The sequence below is a fragment of the Kogia breviceps genome, chromosome 1 (genome assembly GCF_026419965.1).
Source record: "Kogia breviceps isolate mKogBre1 chromosome 1, mKogBre1 haplotype 1, whole genome shotgun sequence".
Lineage (NCBI taxonomy): Eukaryota > Metazoa > Chordata > Mammalia > Artiodactyla > Physeteridae > Kogia > Kogia breviceps.
Genome location: NC_081310.1, coordinates 44,109,680 through 44,126,529, shown reverse-complemented (window position 1 = coordinate 44,126,529; position 16,850 = coordinate 44,109,680). Strand labels below are relative to the sequence as shown.

Below are 16,850 nucleotides of genomic sequence, written 5' to 3'. Positions count from 1 at the left end.
AACCATTCTTTACAAGTGTAGAGAAAGCTAAAGAACAGTTGAGCCATGATTACTTACTTAAATTTTGTTTTCCTTGAGCTAAATAACTTACTTTAGCTTTCTCTCTACATTTGTCACTAATTTTTCTGCCAGAAGTGAATGAAGTGAGTGTGTTTTCTCATTGTGTTCAAACACTCCAGATATTGTTTCATCTTTCAGAGATGTCTCTCTTCGAATTTCCATCCTTGCCACTTACCATCTGGACTGTTGTTCTTAATGTCTGCTCATTGCTTTGTCCCAGGATCTCATCCTTTACTGTTTATCTGGGAATTTCCAATATTTTCTTTCTATGTTGGTTCCTCGGTTTCCTGGATCTTGTCTTCCTTTTTCTTACTTTGCTAGTTTGTTTTGATGGAACACATATTCTACTAGCTCTCTGATAATAGGTGCATATAAGGCAAATTCTCTGAGACTTTCATGTCTGAAAATGTCTGTGGTATACTTTCATACTTAATTGATATTTTTGTTGGATAAAGAATTCTAGGATTTTGAAGGCATTGTTTCAGTTGTCTTTTAACTTCTAGGGTTGCTATTGAGATTTCTGATACCTTCTGATCCCTATTTTTCTGTAGGTAGATCTGTTTTTGTTTTGTTCTGTTTTTGAACTGATAGATTTTATGATTTCTTTGTCTCCAATGTGCTACAGGTTTTTGATGCTAGGCCTTGGTTTGAGTCTTCTTTTTTTTAAAAAAAAAATCTTTTGTAATGGGCATTAGACAGGTCTTTTGTCCTTTAAGTTCTGGAGGCATTTTCTTGAATTAGCTTTTTTTTTTTTTTTTAATAAGTTACTTTTCTCTATTTTCACTGTATTCTCTTAAAATTCTTCTTCTTCTTTTTTTTTTTTTTTTTTTTTTTTTTTTTGCAGTACGCGGGCCTCTCACTGTTGTGGCCTCTCCCGTTTCAGAGCACAGGCTCAGTGGCCATGGCTCACGGGCCCAGCCGCTCCGCGGTATGTGCGATCTTCCCGGACCAGGGCACGAACCCGTGTCCCCTGCTTCATCAGGCGGGCTCCCAACCACTGCGCCACCAGGGAAGCCCTAAGAATTCTTTTTATTATCCAGAAGTTGACTCTAATGGACTCTTCTAATTAACATAATATTTTTGCTCCTACTTTTAGCTTATTGTCTAAAAGATATTATCACCTTTGTCTCACAATTCTTCTGTTGATTTTTAAAATATCTTGTATTATATTTTCATGTCCAAAAGTTTTATTTTGTTCTCTAAATATTTATTTGTATCCTTCTGTTTTTGCCATTTAATGGGAGAAATATCTGTCTGAAAGTAATAATTTTATGGTTTTGTCCTTTTCTTTTCTCAGTTTTCTTTTATTCTCTGCCTTAACTTGATTTCTTCAGAGGTTTTTCTTTTTTCCTATGGATTTTGTCTCTTTCTGGCGGTGGTGGTTGTATTACAGCAGAGTTCTTAACCTATTTTGAACCTTGAACCCTTTTGGCAAACTGAAGCTTCTGGAACTGAACCCTTCTTTAATATCAAAGGAAATCAGTCCTAATAAGATACACTTATTAAAATATTTTTAAAAACTGTTCTATGGCAATATATGTACCTCTTTATTAACATTAAGTAAGATCTATAGGTGATGAGATTACAACTTCAAAGTAGTGATGAGGGTAAATGATATTTTTGAGATATCTATACCAGTTGTAATGTGCTATGAAAATATCTGTGATTTTTATTAGTGACAAAGTCAAATGTATTGACAATTCTTCTATAATTTGTAGCCTGCATATATAATTAAAACGAACGTCATTTCAGTTAGAGGTTAGTGTAAAACAAAAATTTAATTTTTTTTTTTTTTTTACATTCAAGTTCTTGTGCCCTTTGAATTTTATTGATAGACCCTGTGGGGGATCAGACACCCCTTTATTAGAGGTTTCTTCAAATACCTGGGGTCGTTGGCTGTCAGCTCAAAGATTGAGGGTACTAGAAAGCTGATTGGAAGCTGTGAATGAATGACTGGGGCTTGACAATTAGTGGGCTTCACTCTATGTTGTGGGATTCTCAGCTTTCATTGTAGATAGATTTTTCCTCTTGGGATTCAAACCTCTTCAAAGAAGAACCCATCATTCTGCATATGGAGTATAAGTCTAATTATCTTTGTTCACATAGACAAGTAATTTTGCCCTTTTATATTCTAATAAAATTTCCTTTTGTGTTTTAACTGAATGGTTATGCTATTAAATGTGTTCATATTAAATAAAACAGTTCTGGGCTTCCCTGGTGGCGCAGTTGTTGAGAGTCTGCCTGCCCATGCAGGGGACATGGGTTCGTGCCCCAGTCCGGGAAGATCCCACATGACGTGGAGCGGCTGGTCCCGTGAGCCATGGCCAATGAGCCTGCGCGTCCGGAGCCTGTGCTCCGCTACGGAGAGGCCACAACAGTGAGAGGCCCGCGTAACGCAAAAAAAAAATAAATAAAACTGTTCTGGGAAAGTACACAATTGTCTTTAACGCTTTGAAACCATTAATGTAACAGGAAAACTGGGCTATTTCATGAATTTATATATAATTTTAAACTTAATTTTTCAGGAGCTTTCAAGTTGTGGATGGAATAAAAAAGAAAAATACAGTTCTGCACCAAATGCAGTTGCCTTTACAAGAAGATTTAATCATGTGAGTTGCTTATAAAATTTTGGTATTTAGTTTCTGAAATTCAACTTCTCAGTTTATAATTTTTCATTAAGAAATAGTTTTAAGTTTTTACATCAATTCTAGAGCATTTTCAGCCAATATCTCTTCAAATATTGTCTCTCTGCATGATCTCTTCTGTAATTCCTATTGGAAATTTATTGGAACTTGACATTCTTTCCTACTTGTATCTTAACCTTTCATAGTTCATCTATCCCTTTGTGCTCCGTTCTGCATGATTTCCTCAGATCTATATTTCAGTTTACTAATTCTTTTCAGGTGTGTCAAATCTGTTTCAAATCTGTGTGCTTTTACACTAGTGTCATTTTTTTTTCTGATTTTTTATTTCTTAAATCATTTTCAACTTTTTATTTTATAATTTCTGTTATTATCCAAAGTCCTTGGAGTACTAATTCTCCGTGTCTGCTGATCCTTACTCAAAATGGTTTGTTTTCTTAAGCAGTTTTGTAATTTTGAATTGAGAGCTCATGTTCATTTAAGCTTTAGCTGTGGGAATTTTGCTGCTGCCTAGATTGAGGGTGTATACTGTCTAAGAGGCATTTTGTTTGCTTTTGCCAATACCAAGGGCTGTTACAGAACTAGGACTATTTTTTTATGTTATATGTTTTGGTTGGGGAACATCTGTACTTCTCTGTACTGAAAGTTTAAGCTCCAAATCCAATTAAGGGCAAGTTACAAATTCTTGTGAAAGGCTTAATTTTTTCCTTCTTCTGTGTCATCTCCCTCTGTCAGTAGGTGAATTGTTTAGTCTACTCTTTCACCAGAATTGTAGCCCTTTGAAGATCTCTTAGATAGGAACAGACGGGACGGTAGAGGTGTGAGGCCTTATATTATGGCTTTGAAGGAGTATTAAGTCCCAAGTCCCTATGCTCTTGAGAGGAAATCTTCCAAAGGCAGCTGTAGTACCCTTTCCTTTTTTGCCTTTATGTCCTTTGTTTTTGACCTCTAGTGAAATCTTTTTTTTTTCCTTTCAAGTTAGTTATACACTTTTTTAAAAAATGGTTGTGGTTTAAAAATGGGGTTTATAGCAAATAGTTTCTCAAGTTATTTGGTTCACTGTATTACCCAAAATGGAAATGAGTTAAAGTTTTTTTTTAAATTAGATTAAACCATTATTAAGGGGCCTAGACAAACATGTCTTATATTGAATTCCTTATTTAAGCTATTTAGCAGTTTTAAAATTTTTCTGAGGTGGTCAGAATTTATCATCATAGTAAAACTTTTTTCTTCGCCATACAAAAACATTGTGACAATACCCACAAATTTGACTTTAGATTTTTAAGCACTCATATTATTCTTTTTTTTCATATTATTCTTAAGTAAGCCAAAAGATTGTTAGAGTCAAATATGTCACAGTGTATGTACCAAAAGCGCTTATGCTTAATCAAGATTACAGTTGATCTATAATAAGCTCCATTACTTAGTTATTCCAATACTGATATTTTCTCCTAGGAGGATGTTAGGAAATCTGAAGGTAGCAAATTACAAAGGAAGTTACAGAGAGTCTTTTATTTTAAAAATGAGTTTCTTGTAGATAGCATATAGTTGGGTCTTCCTTTTTTTTGGTCTGGTCTGACAATCTGTGCTTTTCAATTCAGACCTAGAAAAAAAATGCAAAGAGAGTTTCTGTATATCCCTAACCTCCCCTAATCTTAACATCTTAGGTAAGTATAATATAGTTATCAGAGCCTGGAAATTAACATGGGTACGATACCATTAACTAAACTAAGGGCCCTATTCAAATTTCTTCAGTATTCCCACCAATATCCTTTTTGTTGTTGTTCCAGGATACCATTTTGGATCCCACATTGCATTTAGTTGTCACTAATTGCAACAAAAAAAGTTATTCTGGAGTCTATTTTTAATGCTTTTTCTCTTAACAGTCAACTTTGTTTCTTTGTGTGTCTGGTAATTTTTTCAATTGTATTGTCATCATTATGGATAATATGTTATAGAGATTCTGGATTTTGTTGTCTTCTTTTGAAAAGTATTGATTTTTATTTTATCAGGCAGTTAACTTGGCTGGACTCAAAGTCTAAATTCTGTCTCTCCTTGGAGAACATATTTCTCCTTGGAGAAATCTTTCCAGATTTTATCTTCATTTGGTCTTCTTCGAGTTTCCCCTGCACGTGCACAATTACATGGTCAGCCAGAGATTGGGATGGAGTTTTTATATAGATTTGGGGGATTTTTCTCACCTTTCCAGAATTTCCCCCCTCACTTTCTAGCCAATTGGCCCCTGACTTTTGAAGCCATTAAGACTGTGGCCTTCTGCTTGAGTTTCTGATGCTCCACATTGTAACTGGTGAATGTCCTCAGACAAAAAACTTTATATAAGTGCAATTCTCACCCAGTGCATCTTACTTTTTCCAAAGATCTGTTCTCCAGTTTCTGCCTTCTTTTGGTTCCTATCTTGTGCTTTTAATAGTTGTTTTTATAATTTGTAATTATAATCAGATGAGCATTTCCAAAGATACCTGCTTCTCCACATTACCAGAAATGGAACTCTCCCCCATCCTTTTAAAACTATGATTTTTTATTGATTATCAAAACAGTAACATACATTGCAGGGAAACTGAAACAAGGTAGAAATTTATAAAAAGGTGGGGGGAAAAATCACCCTGAGGTGACTGTTGTTAACATTTTTAGTATATATTCTTCCATTCTTTATAAATAATGCTGTACATATAATTTACAGTCCTATTGTCTTAACATACCATGAAATGTTACTGTATCATAAAATCATTTTGAAAACATTTTAAGTATAATCTTCTATGACTTGACTCTATCATAATTTTAATAATCACTCTATTTTGGCTATTTCTCTGATAACTTGTATTCATGCCTTCTGGCCAGTGGCTTCCTGATTTTTTTTTTTATTGGGTTAAGGATTGTCTAAGTTTCTTTTAATGTTACCTTTCGATAATTGGAAATTTGGCTAATAATTGGAAATTAATGTTTTTAGGAATGATAATGATTTTAGGTTATGTTTATAAAAAGACTCCTTTTAGAAAATATTTATAGATGCAATTATATATTGTCCATGATTTGCTTCACAGTATTAATGGGGCACTTGAGGGTAGAGTGAGGGTGGAGGTGAGAAAGCTTGGCCATAACTTGGTTGTTGAAGCTGGTTGATGTGTACTGGGGACTTCATTACTATCATCTGTTTAGTTCAGTATACATTTGAAGATTTCCATGATAAAAAATTAAGAAACTGTCTTTAAAGCTTAACATATGTTTTGCTGTAAATAAAAGGTTTTCTTAATGCTTTTATATGATTATAAAACCCTGAATAAAGCAACTAGAGTTAAAAATTGCCTATGAATAAAATTTTTCCAGGATTTACTTTTTAATGAAATATTTTATACATTTTTAAGAATGTGTTAAATGTTTGTTTGAATCTTATGAAATTGCCATTGTTTGACAATTTTTAGCCTACAAAACTGGCAAGTTCATATGATTAATCTAATATGTATTAGGAAATATTCTGATAAACAACTGTGAATTCACCACCTAAACTAAGAAATAGAATATTACCAAACCTGTTGAAGTATTTTACATATTCTTTGTTCTATCCTCACTTAAGGGGTAACCATTATCTAAAAATTTTTATTTTCTTCTTTCTTTTGTATTTTTTTAAACTTGATTTAAAAATTTTTTAACTCATCTCATAATTCCCATATATATAGATTTACCAGAAATACTTGTACCCCTAAACAGCATGTTGTATATCTTGCTTGTTTTTCATCTTTGAAAAATATATCATCAGACTATATGTAGTCTTCTCTGGTTGCCTTTTTTCACTTGTGTGTTTCTCTGCCATATCCATGGTCATGTATGTAGCTCTCATTCATTGTTTTTTTCAGTGCTGTCTTCTAGCATTTCATTGCATGAATGTATCAGAAAGAATTTATTATTCTTTTGAGGATGGACATGAGATGTGTCTCCTAATTTTTTGCTGTTATGAAGTATTTTGCTATGAATATTCTAAGAGTCTTTTTGGTGCCCATGTGCAGTAGTTTCTTAGGCAGGGGCTTTCATACTTTTTGACTGTGTCCCACAATAAGATAAAATATTTTACATTGCAACCCAATACAGAAATTAAAGTTTTCTGAAATAATATTTACTTGTATTGGATGATACATACTTTGATCTTTTTCTGCTATAAAAAAAAGCAGTTGAAAAACATTGCGACTTAGACTTACTAAACTGATATCATAAAATGGGTGAAAAACACTGTGATTTGTTTGAAAAAAAATATGTGCCTAGATGTAAAATTTGTGTCATAAAGAGTATATCCATGTTTAACTACACAAGACAGTATCTAATTTTTTTTTTCAAAATGATTGTACCAAATTTGCATTGAGCTTTCATTACTGCCTATCCTTGTCAATATTTGGTATCATCAAACTTTGCAATCTGGTATAAAATTACTTCAGCTTTCATTTTCATTCAATTAAATATTTATTAAGCTCCTACTGTGTCCTGGGCATTAGTCTTGACGTTTGGAATATATTCGTGAAAAAGAAAATCAGAGATCACTCTCTTCATGTACCTTTTCATTCTAGTTCTTCCTAATTTTAATTTCACATATTTCTTTTTTCATTTTCAGAAGTTCTATCATTTTCAAATCTTTCTGGTCATTTGTATTATTCTCTTATTTCTTACATTAAACCACTTATTGTAAAATAAAACATGGATACAAAAAAACCCACAAAACAAATATATGGTTTAATGAAGTTTTACTAACTACCCTAGAAACCCCTCCAAGTGCCTTATCTCATTTCACACCCTTTCTTCTTCCAGCAATACCCACTGTCTTGACTTTTATAATACCCACTGTCTGGTGTTTGGTCATTTTATCACATAAATGTGATCGCTAGTTTAGCCTTACCAGTTTTTAAAATTTGTTAAATGTTTACCACTATTTTTTTTTGAATTTTTGAATTTTATTTATTTTTTTATATAGCAGGTTCTTATTAGTCATCAATTTTATACAATCAGTGTATACATGTCAATCCCAATCGCCCAATTCAGCACACCACCATCCCCACCCCCCTATGGCTTTCCCCCCTTTGTGTCCATACATTTGTTCTCTACATCTGTGTCTCAGCTTCTGCCCTGAAAACTGGTTCATTTTTTTTTTTTTTTTTTTTTTTTTTTTTGCGGTACGTGGGCTTCTCACTGTTGTGGCCTCTCACATCGCGGAGCACAGGCTCCGGACACGCAGGCTCAGCAGCCACGGCTCACGGGCCCAGCTGCTCCGCGGCACGTGGGATCTTCCCAGACCGGGGCACGAACCCGTGTCCCCTGCATCGGCAGGCGGACTCTCAACCACTGCGCCACCAGGGAAGCCCAGGTTCATATTTTTCTGCGTTCCACATACATGCGTAAATATACGATATTTGTTTTTCTGACTTACTTCACTCTGTATGACAGTCTCTAGATCCATCCACGTCTCAACAAATGACTCAATTTTGTTCCTTTTTATGACTGTGTAATAATCCATTATATATATGTACCACAACTTCTTTATCCATTCGTGTGTCGATGGGCATTTAGGTAGCTTCCATGACGTGGCTATTGTAAAGAGTGCTGCAGTGAACATTGGAGGGCACGTGGCTTTTTGAATTATGGTTCTCTCTGGATATATGCCCAGTAGTAGAATTTGCTGGATCATATGGTAATTCTATTTTTTAGTTTTTTGAGGAACCTCCATACTGTTCTCTATAGTGGCTGTATCAACTTAAATTCCCACCAACAGTGCAAGAGGGTTCCCTTTTCTCCACACCCTCTCCAGCATTTGTTGTTTGTAGATTTTCTGATGATGCCCATTCTAACTGGTATGAGGTGATACCTCACTGTAGTTTTGATTTGCATTTCTCTAATAATTAGTGATGTTGAGCAGCTTTTCATGTGCTTCTTGGCCATCTGTATGTCTTCTTTGCAAAAATGTCTATTTAGGTCTTCTGTCCATTTTTAGATTGGGTTGTTTGTTTCTTTAATATTGAGCTGCATGAGCTGTTTATATATTTTGGAGATTAATGCTTTGTCCATTGCTTCATTTGCAAATATTGTCTCCCATTCTGAGGGTTACCTTTTCGTCTTGTTTATGGTTTCCTTTGCTGTGCAAAAGCTTTGATGTTTCATTAGATACCATTTGTTTATTTTTGTTTTTATTTCCATTACTCTAAGAGGTGGATCAAAAAGATCTCGCTGTGATTTATGTCAAAGAGTGTTCTTCCTATGTTTTCCTCTAAGAGTTTTAGTGTCTGGTCTTGCATTTAGGTCTTTAATCCATTTTGAGTTTCCTTTTGTGTATGGTATGAGGGAGTATTCTAATTCCATTCTTTTACATGTAGCTGTCCAGTTTTCCCAGCACCATTTATTGAAGAGACTGTCTTTTCTCCATTTTATATCCTTGCCTCCTTTGTCATAGATTAGTTGACCATAGGTGCGTGGGTGTATCTCTGGGCTTTCTATCCTGTTCCATTGATCTATGTTTCTGTTTGTGTGCCAGTACCATATTGTCTTGATTACTGTAGCTTTGTAGTATAGTCTGAAATCAGGGAGTCTGATCCCTCCAGCTCCGTTTTTTTACCTCAAGACTGCATTGGTTATTCGGGATCTTTTGTGTCTCCATACAAATTTTAAGATTTTTTGTTCTAGTTCTGTAAAAAAATGCCATTGGTAATTTGATAGGGATTGTATTTAATCTGTAGATTGCTTTGGGTAGTATAGTTATTTTTCACAATATTGATTCTTCCAATCCAAGAACATGGTGCATCTTTCCACCTGTTGGTATCATCTTTAATTTCTTTCATCAGTGTCTTATAGTTTTCTGCATACAGGTCTTTTGTCTCCCTAGGTAGGTTTATTCCTAGGTGTTTTATTCTTTTTGTTGCAATGGTAAACGGGAGTGTTTCCTTAATTTCTCTTTAAGATTTTTCATCATTAGTGTATAGGAATGCAAGAGATTTCTGTGCATTAATTTTGTATCCAGTAACTTTACCAAATTCATTGATTAGCTCTAGTAGTGGATTAGCTCCAGCATTTATAGGATTCTCTATGTATAGTATCATGTCATCTGCAAACAGTGACAGTTTTTCTTCTTTTCCAATTTGTATTCCTTTTATTTCTTTTTCTTCTCTGATTGCTGTGGCTAGGACTTCCAAAACTATGCTGAATATTAGTGGTGAGAGTGGACATCCTTGTCTTGTTCCTGATCTTAGAGGAAATGCTTTCAGTTTTTCACCATTGAGAATGAAGTTTGCTGTGGGTTTGTCATACGTGGCCTTTATTATGTTGAGGTAGGTTCCCTCTCTGCCCACCTTCTGGAGCGTTTTTATCATAAACGGGTGTTGAATTTTGTACATCTATTTTCTGCATCTGTTGAGATGATCATATGGTTTTTCTTCTTCAGTTTGTTGATATGGTGTATCACATTAATTGATTTGCATATATTGAAGAATCCTTGCATCCCTGGGATAAATCCCACTTCATCATGGTGTATGATCCTTTTAACGTGTTGTTGGATTCTGTTTGCTAGTATTTTGTTGAGGATTTTTGCATCTATATTCATCAGTGATATTGGTGTGTAATTTTCTTTTTTTGTAGAATCTTTGTCTGGTTCTGGTATCAGGGTGATGGTGGCCTCATAGAATGAGTTTGGGAGTGTTCCTTCCTCTGCAGTTTTTTGGAAGAGTTTGAGAAGGATGGGTTCACCTGTGAAGCCATCAGGTCCTGGATTTTGTTTGTTGGAAGATTTTTAATCACAGTTTCAATTTCATTACTTGTGATTGGTCTGTTCATATTTTCTATTTCTTCCTGGTTCAGTCTTGGAAGGTTATACCATTCTAAGATTTTGTCCATTTCTTCCAGGTTGTCCATTTTGTTGGCATAGAGTTGCTTGTAGTACTCCCTTAGGATGCTTTGTATTTCTGCGGTGTCTGTTGTAACTTCTCCTTTTTCATTTCTAATTTTATTGATTTGAGTCCTCTCCCTCTTTTTCTTGATGAGTCTGGCTAATGGTTTATCAGTTTTGTTTCTCTTCTCAAAGAACCAGCTTTTCGTTTTATTGATCTTTGCTCGTTTTCTTTGTTTCTATTTCATTTATTTCTGTTCTGATCTTTATGATTTCTTTCCTTCTGCTAACTTTGGCTTTTGTTTGTTCTTCTTTCTCTGGTTCCTTTAGGTGTAAGGTTAGATTGTTTATTTGAGATTTTTTCTTGTTTCTTGAGGTAGGCTTGTAGAGCTATAAACTTCCCTCTTAGAGCTGCTTTTGGTGCATCCCATAGGTTTTGGATCATCGTGTTTTCATTGTCATTTGTCTCTAGGTATTTTTTGATTTCCTCTTTGATTTCTTCAGTGATCTCTTGGTTATTTAGTAACGTATTTTTTATCCTCCATGTGTTTCTGTTTTTTATGGTTTTTTCCCTGTAATTCATTTCTAATCTAATAGCGTTATGGTCAGAAAAGATTCTTGATATGATTTAAATTTTCTGAAATTTACTGAGGCTTGATTTGTGACCCAAGATGTGATCTATCCTTGAGAATATTCCATGAACACTTGAGAAGAAAGTGTAATCTGCTGTTTTTGGATGGAATGTCCTATAAATATCAATTAAATCTATCTGGTGTATTGTGTCATTTGAAGCCTGTGTTTCCTTATTAATTTTCTGTCTGGATGATCTATCCATTGGTGTAAGTGAGGTGTTTAAGTCCCCCACTATTATTGTTCTACTGTCGATTTCCTCTTTTTTAGCTGTTAGCAGTTGCCTTATGTATTGAGGTGCTCCTATGTTGTGTGCATATATATTTATAATTATTATATCTTCCTCTTGGATTGATCCCTTGATCATTATGTAGTGTACTTCCTTGTCTCTTGTAACATTCTTTATTTTAAAGTCTAGTTTATGTGATATGAGTATAGCTACTCCAGCTTTCTTTTGATTTCCATTTGCATGGAATATCTTTTTCCATCCCCTCACTTTCAGTCTGTATGTGTCCCTAGGTCTGAAGTGGGTCTCCTGTAGACAGCATATATATGGGTCTTGTTTTTGTATCCATTCAGCAAGCCTGTGTCTTTTGGATGGAGCATTTAATCCATTCATGTTTAAGGTAATTAGTGTGTTCCTATGACCATTTTCTTAATTGTTTTGGGTTTGTTTTCGTAGGTCCTTTTCTTCTCTTGTGTTTCCCACTTAGAGTAGTTCCTTTCATATTTGTTGTAGAGCTGGTTTGGTGGTGCTGAATTCTCTTTGCTTTTGCTTGTCTGTAAAGCTTTTGTTTTCTCCATCGAATCTGAGTGAGATCCCTGCCAGGTAGAGTAATCTTGGTTGTAGGTTCTTCCCTTTCATCACTTTAAGTATATATCATGACACTCCCTTTTGGCTTGTAGAGTTTCTGCTGAGAAATCAGCTGTTAACCTTATGGGAGTTCCCTTGTATGTTATTTGTCATTTTTCCTTTGCTGCTTTCAATAATTTTTCTTTGTCTTTAATTTTTGGCAATTTGATTACTGTGTGTCTCAGCATGTTTCTCCGTGGGTTTATCCTGTATGGGACTAACTGTGCTTCCTGGACTTGGGTGGCTATTTCCTTTCCCATAAGTTTTTGACTATAATCTCTTCAAATATTTTCTCTAGTCCTTCCTCTCTCTCTTCTCCTTCTGGCACCCCTATAATGTGAATGTTGTTGCGTTTAATGTTGTCCTAGAGGTCTCTTAGGCTGTCTTCATTTCTTTTCATTCTTTTTTCTTTATTCTGTTCCACAGCAGTGAATTCCACCATTTTGTCTTCCAGGTCACTTATTCGTTCTTCTGCCTCAGTTATTCTGCTATTGATTCCTTCTGGTGTAGTTTTCATTTCAGTTATTGTATTGTTCTTCTCTGTTTGTTTGTTCTTTAATTCTTCTAGGTCTTTCTTAAACATTTCTTGCATCTTCTCGATCTTTGCCTCCATTCTTTTTCCAAGGTCCTGGGTCATCTTCACTATCATTATTCTGAATTCTTTTTCTGGAAGGTTGCCTATCTCCAATTCGTTTAGTTGTTTTTCTGGGGTTTTATCTTGTTCCTTCATCTGGTGCATAGCCCTCTGCCTTTTCATCTTGTCTGTCTTTCTGTGAATGTGGTTTTTGTTCCACAGGCTGCAGGATTGTAGTTCTTCTTGCTTCTGCTGTCTGCCCTCTGGTGGATGAGGCTATTTAAGAGGCTTGTGTAAGTTTCCTGATGGGAGGGACTGGTGTGTGTAGAGCCTGGTGTTGCTCTGGTGGGCAGAGCTCAGTAAAGCTTTAATCACTTGTCTCCTGATGGGTGGGGCTGGGTTCCCTCCCTGTGGTTGTTTGGCCTGAGGCAACCCAACACTGGAGCCTACCTGGGCTCTTTATTGGGGCTAATGACAGACTCTGGGAGGGCTCACGCCAAGGAGTACTTCTCAGAACTTCTACTGCCAGTGTCCTTGTCCCTATGGTGAGCCACAGCCACCACCACCACCCCCCACCCGCCTCTGCAGGAGACCCTCCAACATTAGCAGGTAGGTCTGGTTCAGTCTCCCCTGGGGTCACTACTCCTTCCCCTGGGTCCTGATGCACACACTACTTTGTGTGTGCCTTCCAAGAGTGAAGTCTCTGTTTCACACAGTCCTGTCGAAGTCCTGCAATCAAATCCCACTAAGCTTCAAAGTCTGATTCTCTACGAATTCATCCTCCCATTGCCGGACCCCAGGTTGGGAAGCCTGACGTGGGGCTCAGAACCTTCACTCCAGTGGGTGGACTTCTGTGGTATAAGTGTTCTCCCGTTTGTGAGTCACCCACCCAGCAGTTAAGGGATTTGATTTTTCTCATGTTTGTGCCCCTCCTACCATCTCATTGTGCCTTCTCCTTTGTCTTGTCATATGGAATATCTTTTTTGGTGAGTTCCAGTGTCTTCCTGTCAATGATTGTCCAGCAGCTAGTTGTGATTCTGGTGTTCTCACAAGAGGGAGTGAGAGTACTTCCTTCTACTCCGCCATCTTGGTTCCTCTCTCCACCACTTTTAAATTTACAGTTTCTCCTTTTATCCTTTTCCTTACTGTTCACCTGTGGAGGAACCTGTAGAGTCTCCCACAGTCTAGACTGCATTCAGTGCAGTTTAATATGTTCTGTGTTTTCTAGAAATTAGCTGCTGGTTCCAAAGGTTCAGTTGGGTTCAGTGCCTTTGGCAAGAGTATGGGTTGTGTTGGGTTTTTTCATCAGGTCTTTTTCGTGATGTTAGCAGTTGTCTAGATCCACTATTTGAGGTTGTTAAAAGGTGAATTCTCATTTCATTCTTTTTTATTTATTAGTGGGAATGCTTTTATAAAGAGACAGTTTTCCTTCATCTAGTATTTGCATACCCAGAGGTCCATTTATTTTGATTTTTTTCTCTTTATTTAGCAGTTCTGAAGATAATGAATTGTTGTTGTCATTTAACCAAGACCAAGTAGTTTATTTTATTTTGGACTCATAAATGTAAACAAAGATGATGTGTTTCAACCCATTGCAATTATTACCCGTATTGAAACTCAGATTGTCCCATCTTTGGCCAATGGAAGTCTCTTCAGGTTGGCTTTCATGTCCTTTTTCATGACCCTAGTAATCTTGTAACAGTTTCTTTGCTATTTGTATGCAAAGATGTTGCATGTTCATTTTGTCCATCACCTGCCCCCTGCGTGGAATCAACATTTCTTTAATAAACCTTGGTTTCTTATAGTGGGAAATGGACCTGGATGCTAAAAATGCTCATTGCTACTAGGGTGACCATAAGTTCTAGGCCTTTTCAGCAGATATAGCTAGGATATCTATATATCATATACACACAAATATTTAAAGAGAAAATATCTCATGAGTTCTAATTAATACTTTTAATTCAAATTCAGGACCAGAGTTTTACTTCACCTCTTCCATATTATATCTGCATATCCTTTCTTCCATACCCACAATCTGGTTTTCAGGGAACACAGGGCATGATACAGTACCCTATGTGATTCATTTGCTTTAGCCTACATAACAAATAACAGTCTCCGAATAACAATACTAATACCAATAATATTCCTATAAAGAGGTAACTATATGTTTTACAAATGTTGTATTTTTTATAATTGTATATATTGTCTGGGCATATAGGCATTATATAACATACTCTCCTTCTTTAACCCTCATTACTCTTATTTCTGTGAATAAGTGCATATTTAATGCTCACTACCATCCTCATGTTGATGTTTCTCTAGTCATTTGACTATCTGAAGCTCATTCTCCAGGAAATTACTTGGGAAGGGTTCATCGGAACAATAATTCTTGAGTTTTTACATGTTGACAAGTTTGCCTGTCTTTTGTATGAAATTTTCTTTCTTGATAATATTTGATATAGTACTCCATTTTTTTTCTGGCAAAGTGTTGCTATTGAAAAGTCTGATGATAATTAAATTTTCTTTTCCCTAAAAATCACTTTCTCTTGAGCTTCCCTGGTGGCGCAGTGGTTGAGAGTCTGCCTGCCGATGCAGGGGACACGGGTTCGTGCCCCGGTCTGGGAGGATCCCACGTGCCACGGAGCGGCTGGGCCCGTGAGCCATGGCCGCTGGGCCTGCGCGTCCAGAGCCTGTGCTCCCCAACGGGAGAGGCCACAACAGTGAGAGGCCCACGTACCGCCAAAAAAAAAAAAAAAAAATCACTTTCTCTTTTTGTCTCAGCCTAAAGATTTTTTTTCCTCTAAGTCCAGTAATTTCATTAAGCTATTCCTCAGTGGTGATCATTCTGGGGCAGTGTTCTCAGGTGTGGTTGGCTTTAGCTGGGACTGTCAACTGGGGAGCACCTACACTTAGCCTTTCTGGCATGGTGCTCTCAGGGTAGTTGGACTTCTTACATGGTGGTTTAGGAATCCCAGAGAGAATGTTCCAGCAATCAAGGCAGGGGCTGCATGTTCTTTTATGACCTTTTCCTGGGAGCCAGCATTAGTTTTGTTAATTTTCTGTTTCTTGAAGCAGTCATGAGCTTATCTAGGTTCAATGAGAGGTGACATCACCCCAACTTTCAATGTGAGGAGTGACAAAGAATTTGTGGCCATGTTTTAAATTTTATTTTCTTTTAATTAAAAAAAATTTTATTGAAGTATAGCTGATTTACAATGTTGTGTTAGTTTCAGGTGTACAGCAAAGTGAATCTGTTATGCAAATACATATATCCACTCTTTTTTAGATTCTTTTCCCATATAGAGTGGCCATGTTTTTAAATTACTGTAGTATTTGTCTTAAAATTTGACATAAAATGTAATTAAGTCAATGATCATGCAGTTTAGATTGAATCGTAATTAATATTTGCTAAAGTTGTTAAAATATCTAAAGTATAACTTTAGATATACTGTAGAAGTAAACTTTATTAGAATCAGGGATAATTATTGCCATTAGTAGCTTAAGTATAGTAACAAATATAAAGATGGCTTGGCAAAATATATACATTTTGCATTTACACATTTGTTTAGAGATGAAAGTTGCAAGTAAAATCTAAAATATTTCTCACTAAGAAAAGGTGACAAAATATCAGGCAGTGGCTTTATCCTTTGCACTAAGATTTCTAACTGCATCCTATTTTTAGGTTTGTATAATTTTGAACCAACTGATAGTGCTTTGATTTTGCTTTCATAGTACATGAATATGTTACATACATATTACATTATATCATATGATAAGTCCACTATTTTCACAAGAGTAGAGCATTTTAGTAATGTTACAGATCTAGTCTGCCTTCTGATGAATGTTTTTTAATGTTTTTTAAAAGAAATCTTGAAAATGGTTTCATTGAATTAGAAAACATTACATAATTTTAAAAGTACAATCTTAATTTTAGAGTGATTTAGATATATTTTTCTTTATGATATTTTATATTTTATTTCATTTTATTCATACCAGAAAAACTGTACTTGAGATTCTTTACACTTACGATGCTACTCAATGTAAATAAAATGGCAGCATGGGATTACACAGCCACAGTAAAACATACTATAGCATGTTTTACAATGTCTTAGAGCTTATCTAATTCTGCCAAAGTGTTTCAAAATACAGCAGAAAACACTTTTATAGTGTTCATGTTGCATCACTCTGGTTTTATTGCATTCTCTTTTCCTTCAAAATTTA

At 35.7% G+C, this 16,850-nt stretch overlaps 1 protein-coding gene across 2 annotated transcripts in view; it reads left to right on the top strand.

Annotated features, from left to right (window-relative positions):
• The window catches only part of RALGPS2 (Ral GEF with PH domain and SH3 binding motif 2), a 170,445-nt gene that overhangs the window by 61,178 nt on the left and 92,417 nt on the right, over positions 1-16,850 (top strand). For both annotated transcript variants that reach the window (XM_059056341.2, XM_059056327.2), the window contains exon 5: positions 2,586-2,669. In XM_059056341.2, the coding sequence (XP_058912324.1) occupies positions 2,586-2,669 (84 nt within the window). The remainder of the gene's footprint in view (positions 1-2,585; positions 2,670-16,850) is intronic.